The sequence below is a fragment of the Montipora capricornis genome, chromosome 7 (genome assembly GCF_036669925.1).
Source record: "Montipora capricornis isolate CH-2021 chromosome 7, ASM3666992v2, whole genome shotgun sequence".
Lineage (NCBI taxonomy): Eukaryota > Metazoa > Cnidaria > Anthozoa > Scleractinia > Acroporidae > Montipora > Montipora capricornis.
Window position 1 is genome coordinate 15,783,010 of NC_090889.1, and position 8,727 is coordinate 15,791,736.

An 8,727-nucleotide genomic window follows, 5' to 3' on the forward strand; every position below is an offset into this window, starting at 1 on the left:
CTTGGGTTGTTAATAAGCCAAAATCAACACAAAACTACCAACTGAGTTTTTTTTCTCAATTAATGATAGTTCTGGATTATTGTTTCTACCGTAAACTGTAATAAAACGATTAGATTGTTCGCTTAGTAATTCTATAGAAAGCGGTAAAAAAACCCTTGGGACTTAACTGAATTGTCTGTCGACCCTAATTTACGCGTTAGCAGCGGTTTGTGCATTGAAGACGCTGTTCAGATAGATTGAGAAAATAGGGGGTTCAATTTACCTTGGCCACCCCTCGATTTCAAATTTGATGTCCCTATTTTGACTAATGACTAAGGTTTCGGAAGAAAAACTAGCTCAACATCCACAGTACATAAACGAGAGCTTGCTAAATCGTTAGTCATCAACAACAGTGCTTCATCGATCCTAGTGTTTGCGATGTTTAACAGAACGATCTGGATAACATCTTTGGGCACTAAAATTTTGTTTGAGTAGTAACCTTAAAAAAATAGAATTTTCATTCATTTATCTTTGTGAACATTTATCACCTCCTTCGGTTTAGATATAACCTACACTTAACCCTCCCATTCCTTAGTTCGAAACGTTAATTCTCCTAAGTAGTACCATAGAATTCTTTGTTGGGTAATAATAAGAATTTGGTGTCATATCAAGGTCACCTCTTAAGCTGATAATTATCTTAATTTTCAATAACTGTCTGACTGACATTTCATTGAAAATGTGAGGAATTTGATCACTCCTGGAAGACAAAATTTGATTTTGAAAAGGTCGCAGATCGCCGTTGGCCAACTAAAAAAAGCTCTTGTCAGCGAATCGGTTTGCAAGAGGGCAAAGCACTTCTGTCTAAGATGATGAGATCTTAGTCTTAGTCTTTAGTCTTATTATACATAGTACCGTATTATACATAGTACCGTGACGTTGCAAACGCTTTCGAAAGGTAGTGCTATGGAAAGCCAAGCTTCCAATTTCTCGAATCGACGATACAGAGGCGGCAATTCCAAAAGCAGTTCTCGAGGACAATTTATGATGAGCCAACAATAGAAAAAAAACTAAAATGTTATTGACAAGAGAGCCGAATTCAATCAGAAAATCCTCCCATGAAAAAAAATAAGCCAACTTTAAGCATTTAATTAAATATGAACAAGGGTTAGCACCAATTTTAGGATCAAGTGTCGCCGGTCTTGCAGAAAATTGGAACATTGAAAATGCGTTCACCCTCAGCTTGATTTCGTGCCAAGGTGGTCGAGATTTTGAGTCGGCGACATTTTGTCAAGGCTTAAAAAATCTCCAAATAAATAAATCCAGGGGTACAATGGCATTTTATCTGTATTGACCTGGTTATCAAGGTTTAACATCGTACAGCGTTAAAGAACATTTCCTTTAGTATATACATATGGCTCCAAAACTCAGGCGAATGACATATGACCCAGAGCACGCATACAAGCTTAAATCCACACAAGAGTCTGCCGCTCTGTCTGAACAACGGACATTCTTTTTATTGGAAAAACTTGTTTAATAACTTGCTGTATAGAAAGAGATTTATAGTTATAAGAAGGAAAAGTGAAAAAAGTTCTTAAGTTTGTTACCAGTTGTGTTACTGCCTAAAAGTAGTTTCGCTTATCGAAAAGGTTCTCTTTCTTCCTGTTTTATTTAATCATAGGAATATCGTAATGCTCAACGGCACTTTTCAGATTATCCACAGAATAACAAAAATGTGGTAAAATTAGGTGGTTTCATTTTCCAATTCAAGATTTGAGTGATTCCTCTAATTCAGATCTAGAGCTTTCGCGTGCGGCTTTCTTTTAGAAGGATTTGGCACACTAAGATCCAATACAACTAGATAACTTAAGGTAATATTTTGGCAGCGGCAATGTTTTGAAGTAAACAAATTATCGCGTCAACGACGGGTTTCCAGACGAAACAAAAACAGAACGAATCAGCACACAAGATAATGATCTCAGTTCTGAGCTTTAAGTTGACAAGGCGAAAACTGCAACACGGTTTACCAGACATGTTCACTTTAGAACTTATGCCTCTGAGGAACACTTCCGAGAGACCTAGCGGACGATGCTTTTATATGTTTTTTTATGTGTTCGTCGGACACTCTTCTAAGGGAACATCTAAAACGATACTGCAACTATACTGATTTTGTATTTGATCTGTAGCCGACTTTCGCCCAATGCCGACAATACAGTGTCAGCAATCGGCCCACGCGACGAACTGATATCAAGCCTCTGCAGTATTGCATGCCTGCCAACATTCCCTTTATCCACTACCTCAGCGCATTAGAGGATGGGATTGAGGATAAGACAGAAGTAGACTAGAGATAGTTATGCCGCAGAGAGCTTTACATTGCTTTCTTAGGTTGCTTATGGTCTGTCCTTCAGACACATGTTTGGTCATCAAGACGTACCAATCATCTCGTCAGTCATCACGAGTAGCGATCACGTTGGAGTTATCATTAAGGTTAGACGTATGTTAATTACTTTGGGCCGTGGCAAATTCCCTTATGCACGGTACATTCAATTTACATGCCATGAATAACCGTCAAGTCGACCCAACAGCAAATTTCATGGGAAAAGTTTAGGATAGGAAATTTGTACCACTATTAGAATTTTCCACACCATCCATGATCGGCGACACACACGCTTTTCGCCAGTCTTCCAATCTCCTCAGAGATATTAGCATTTTTTCGCTATTTTAAATTCAAGGTGAAATAAAGGTTTGTTGTTGTTGTTGTTGTTGTCCAAGGTTTATGGCTCGGCAAGCAGATCATGAGTCAAAATATGTCGAAGCAATATTATGCTAACATGTCACTTATAAGGTCATTTAAATTTCGCCGCAACAACCCTAACGACGACAAGCGTCCATTGCATCTAACTTGCGACGGGGCTCTCCTTTCGCTGGGTGAGCGAGAAATTGAATGAGATGGGAGGAGGAAGGGGTGCGGGGGGAGGGGGGCGGGGATAAAATGTTACTCCCCACTTCAAAAAGATTATCACCTTGAAACTTAGTTTCCTGCGTTACTAATGATTTCCGACAGTATGTTGCACACGTTTTAGGTTAACAATATCGACCAGCTACAGTTCTCGCCTATAAGACAGTATGAGCAAAGGCCAAATTATTGGGTCCTCGCAAGTATGCCCAGAAATAAATTGTCGAAAATATGGACTGGAAAACCTCAAGCTTGAAGGATCATTTTGTTTACGAGAACTAACAAGCAAAAGGTCGCATCGGCCTGTGGAAACATGATCAGTATTGATTCCGAAGAATCTTTTTTCCGTCTTTTGTCGGGTTCTTAAGTTATACGTCAAACTTTGGTCAGCGATACCGACGTAGGAGTTGCACCGAGGTGGGTCCTTTTAGGAAGGAGTTAAAGGAGTGGAAAGAAACAGCGCATGCGTACCCGAAAGACAAACTGAAAAAGCTCTTGACGATTACAAATAGGCCTTACCACGGTTTTGGAAGCGATATTGACGGGTAGGCAAACGTGTCCGAAATAACAGTGTTTCTATGTGAATCTGCGTTAAAATAACTTGAGAAAACGTTGAATGTAGAAAAAATTGTGAATGGTAAACTTTAGTTGCTAACCAAATGATTTTATTGACAAAATTTGAGGATCCTACCTGCACTAGAATTTTCCCAGCGGCATTATAAAATTTGTCATACAATTGCTTAAAAATTACGCTCATTTAGACATGCGTCTGTGGGAACAAATTACAGACAAATATGGGGGAAATTTAAAATTTCGCTCAGCAAATCTTACGCAGGTAAGATCCCAAAATTTTGTCAGTAAAATCCGTTTTCTCAACTTCTTTTAACGCTGATTCCCATAGAAACACTGTTCAGTTCGGAGATTATTTGCCTTACATTCACCCAAGAAATTCCTTTAATCCCATATTTAAAACGACTTTTTTTTCTTTTAACCCCAATTTACTCCCAGTGGCCACAAGTTATACATTTCGCTTTGTCTTATGCAAGACGATTTTACTCGTCGAGGGGAGCCCCCTCGGGTTAATGGCGCAAAGATACTCCAGTTATCCTAAACGGATTGAAACACGACTATGTGATTACTGATGCTAAGCTATGGGAAAGTCGTGGGAACAAGACCTTTAAACTAGGTTCCTTCAAGGTGGTTGATGCATCCACGAGTAACTGTAAACCTCAGTATGCGAAAAATTGAGTATCAGCCTGTGAAATGTTAAGAAGGGCCACACGCTTTTGCAATCGGATTATCAATGACTTTGTGCTGTGTTCAGATCTCCTTTGAAGATCATTTTTGTTTTCCGAAGTGATACTGATGGGAAAAAGTTTTGTATTATACATCGTGTCTATGAGAAAGAACTTCCTTTCCATTTATTTGTTGTAAACCGATATAGGAGCGTAGTTCAAGGTTTAAAACTACATACCCCCGACTATCAACCATGGTATCTCTGGATTACGCCGATTGGTGGTCCAAAATCAAATGTCCTTCCCACTTTATCATCACCTCAATTACCGAGATGTCACCCCGCAATTCTCAAATTGTGACCGACCACTTATCTCATGAGAACCACATATCATGCAAATACGGAAATTTATGGACTGACGCGGGTAGTAGAACTGATTTTTTTGGACTTGCCACGTAAGAGCGCCCCCTTTTGACGTTATTCTTAATTAGGTAAGCTCTTTCCACTAATTGGGCCTTCGGAGTCAAAAGGATTATCCACCCGACATATACTATGGAATTTTAATTCCCTAATTTGATTTACAATGACAACAGTTCCGCTTTCCGGTCTGCGGGAGATGGCACGTGTAGCAAAGGGAAAGACAATCCTTTCGATTTGAAAACGACAGACTATGACGTCCAAGATTCAAAGCGCAAAAATTTCAAATTTCAATCAAACAAAAAGCTGCATGACACGAATAATGCTCATTGGAGATAAATTGATCAAATATATCGTACATATAGTTTGCAGCATGTTATGCCCCGATCGATCTTGTGTCGCTTGATCTCTAGCCGTATCGACCTTCCTTCCTTCCTTCCATCATTTGTATTCTTTTAATTGGCTCTTTGGCATTCTGAACTAACAAGCCATCAAATTTAAGTCCCAAGAAAATCATCAAAGAAGTTTTGTAACTTTTGTCACGAGCCAAGTTAGCCCACTGTCATAGGGTTGTTTGCTATTCGGCGGCGGTTTTGAGGACGACAAATTTGCACTTTGATGAATATTCAAGTTATTTTGTCTTTACTTCCCTGAAAATTGAGAAAGGCCTTCTCAAAATACAGATAGAATAATAGACTATTTCTTGAAGCCGTTTAATAAAATGAAAATGTTTTTTTAATTATCGAACCTGTCAAGGCACTTTCATGTCACACCTACAGTTTTCATTTAACTCAATCTCTTTGTGTTTCCACTTCGCACGTTTTTGCATTACAAAACTGCCACCGCCGAAAACAATAAGGGCCTGACAGTGGAAAAATGTTCTTTATTCTCTGACCGTGGGAACGAATCGAAGTTGTTTGTCATTGAAATCCTCCGAATGAACCAAAGAATAATTTCGAGCGTCGAGGCAATTCCAGTAGTAATGAAAAGATACGCAAAGACACAGTATTGTCGAAAAGAAAAAGATGGAGTTTTAACACGTGCGATCTTGATTCTTCGGTTCGTAGAAGCGCAAGCGAGCGCGAAATACTCATTAATATTACAATACAGTGGTGCAAATTTGACATTCGACCATGGCGGGTTTATCAAAATATTAACGCGTTAACGCCTCGACGCGATAACCTTGTGCTAAATTATCTTATGTCAAGTGATAATCCAGACGCTTTTCCGCCGAAAAACCGCTTTGGTCGTTCATGGCTTTTCATCGGAATACTTGATTGTAGAATCTTTGTTATTCACTTTGTATGCACTGTCTTTTTGTGAGGGCCTTGGCACAGGCGCCAATCGTGAGATTACCCAATCAGCGTTAAGCAGTCTCACGCTCGTCACGCGCCAGTGGCGACGTGCTGTCATTTTTCATGGGGTTTGTCGTGCGACTGCCGCAACTGGCCAATCAGCAATCACTGTTCCCACGACCCGCTTACTCACAAGGTCAGGCCTATTGTTCTAAGCTGTTGTACTGATTGTGTTTGGAAATGCGACGGTAAATATTTGCAAATTATGACACAAGGACGAAAGAATTTTTCCCACGGCTGTTGGCCTTAAAACGTGGAAGCCTGGCACACGACCGACACACGTACATTGAGTTCAACCGGTTCACAACCATCTCCAAACTCCAATTTGAAATTGCTGTGAAACAAAACACTGAAAACATGACGACTGCAAACTACTGCAAACAACAGTCGGATTATGTCAGCAAAATATTAACAGAAAAAAGAAAGGTAAGATAATTGAACGATTTTGAATTTTCTTTAACAAACTTTTGCGATGTTTAGATCGTTTTCGCCCTGTTTATTTACGCTCTATGAAGGGCACGAGTGAGTAATTAACAACGTTTTAATTGTCCTACAGGCAAAGAAACCTCTCATGGAAAAAATGAGACGGGCGAGAATAAATGACAGTCTAAACGAACTCAAATCTCTAATATTGGAAGCTTTAAATAAAGATGTGAGTACTTGTCCATCAACCGTATTTTTATGTATGTTTAAAAAGGTATTTAAGTCTGCTGGTCTTAAAACTATTTGGTAGCTCACAAATCTTGTCTCGTTCACTTTCTAGGCTTCACGATATTCTAAGATGGAAAAAGCGGATGTTTTAGAGATGACAGTTCAGTATTTGAAAGAGCTTAAAAGACGAGAGCACATATTGCAAGGTACATATATTTATGTATTTACATCCTGCATGAAATCACGAGACCGTTGTCAAAAATGTTTCCGGAATTTGACAACGAGATAACGTAAATCAGATGTTTTGGGGGAAATTACAAATGAAACTGCATGTCATAATAAATTAATTCGTCAATCATATCTGAACGATTCTCAACAAAAATTGTTCTCTGTCGAGACTTACGAGATTCCACATTCACTTATTTGAATTTTCCGTTCGCTTGATATGAGCAGCTGGGTGCTTTTGATGTTGGAAATGTGGAATAGGCTCGCCGTGTATTTTTGTTACTTTACCTAGATGAGTGCATCCTGTGAAATGGGAAAGGAGAAGTCGGATGTTACGAGCAAGTCAATCAAATTTCTTTCGTTCTTTCTTGCAGATCCCAACAGCTATAGCTTAACTGAATGTCGCGCAAGTTTTGTCCAATGCGCTTCTGACATCACAAGAAAAATGACGTCATCTGAAAGCACTGACAAGCTTAGAGCAAGCTCATTGGCGCAGCTCGCATTCCGTTGTCAAGGAAACACGACAAATACCGCAGTTCGCCCACTGTCTTTGTATAAAAGGGACACCTTGCAATACACGAGATCCTTGCCACCGGTGATCATTCTATCCCCATATCCAAGAACTCTGACAAGAGACACCAAATCCGTATCCCCCAACTCAACGGGAATGACACAGAATGCCGCAATGACCTTGCCGCGGGGACAAAAAGTACAAGCTTCCTCGGAAAGTCCCCCAGTATGGAGACCGTGGTAAGGCAGAACGATGAAACAAGTAAATGCATGGACTTGATAAAAGTTAAAAACGTTTACCACACGAACAAAGAAATTAAGATATCACACAGTTATTAATTGCAGGAGGTTTCTGTTTGGTTAAAAAGAAAATATAAATGAATATTTTTGTACCTATCAATTTTTAATGTGTATATAAGAAGGCTGTCGCACATTTTCGTGAGTTGTGTGCACATACAAGTGTGAATAAATCTAAGAAAAGAAAAGAAATATAAATATATATATATATACATATCAATATTTGTGCCCTTGAACTGGTGGAGTTTTACAATGTTTTCAACGAAAGAGAAATTTATTAAAAATACGTTTGTACTGTTAACGAAACTGTTTGTTTGCTTAGAAAATTTTTCTCAATGTGATGCAGGGCTTTGAATCCCTTTTAATGTCTCTTGCGCTTGGAGCTCAGTCACTAAGCCATTCACCAAAAATGTCTTTTACAAGGCAAAGGAGAGCTCTGATCTTTCTTGCTTTACGCCAACGGTGCACGAAAAATTAGTTTAGTTCTTGCTGTAAATGGTAGACCACCGAGTTGTCTGTCTACCTTTGTGCATGGTCTACTAAGATGTAACGCTCATGAGCAAGATCTTTTACCTGAAAGGGAATGAAAACTCGTTTGCAGGAGGCTTATTCCTGCGCAGCAAATATGCTTGAGAGTGGCCTTCTTCGCATCAGTTTACGCGTCATTGCTGGCCTCAAAAACCCGCTTTTACCGTGACCGAAAATAAGTCATTGTGATATCCCAATTGAAGGCGTTGAAATTGTAAGGCATTCTAACTGACAAGTTATCTATTCCCTACATCTATACATGACATAATAGTTTTATAAGACCGCGCACCGGTCGCTCAGTAGGTTGAGCACTGGGCTGTCACGTGGGAGGTCGTGAGTTCAACTTCGGCCGGACCAACAATCAGGGTCTTTAAATAAAAGAGGAGAAAGTGCTGCCTTTGTAATTACATCTGCAAATGGTTAGACTTTTAAGTCTTCTCGGATAAGGACTATAAACCGTAGGCCCCGTCTCACTACCGTTCAATGTTAATAATCCAGTGAGACGTAAAAGAACCCAAACACTTGTCGCAAAGAGTAGGGCATGTAGTTCCCGTTGTTGTGGTCTCTCTTCTGTGGAA

General features: G+C 39.5%; 2 protein-coding genes and 1 long non-coding RNA gene across 5 annotated transcripts in view; 2 read left to right on the forward strand and 1 right to left on the reverse strand.

Moving 5' to 3' along the window:
- The first annotated feature begins 2,958 nt into the window (after positions 1–2,958).
- LOC138058263 (potassium channel subfamily K member 15-like) overlaps positions 2,959–8,727 on the forward strand; it is a 51,697-nt gene continuing 45,928 nt past the window's right edge. Inside the window, exon 1 of one of the 3 annotated variants that reach the window (XM_068904179.1) lies at positions 2,959–3,477. The gene's annotated coding sequence lies outside the window, so the exon portion shown is untranslated. The remainder of the gene's footprint in view (positions 3,478–8,727) is intronic. The other 2 variants (XM_068904181.1, XM_068904185.1) reach the window with 2 other exon arrangements.
- Positions 6,083–7,922, forward strand: LOC138058265 (transcription factor HES-1-like). The gene is made up of 4 exons (XM_068904187.1): positions 6,083–6,364; positions 6,495–6,590; positions 6,702–6,795; positions 7,189–7,922. Exons 1-4 carry the CDS (start codon positions 6,296–6,298, stop codon positions 7,566–7,568), a joined length of 639 nt encoding a protein of 212 aa, XP_068760288.1. The 5' UTR covers positions 6,083–6,295; the 3' UTR covers positions 7,569–7,922.
- Positions 7,432–8,727, reverse strand: part of LOC138058266 (uncharacterized) — a 3,872-nt gene continuing 2,576 nt past the window's right edge. Inside the window, exon 2 of the long non-coding RNA XR_011133836.1 lies at positions 7,432–8,194. This is a non-coding gene — a long non-coding RNA (uncharacterized lncRNA). The remainder of the gene's footprint in view (positions 8,195–8,727) is intronic.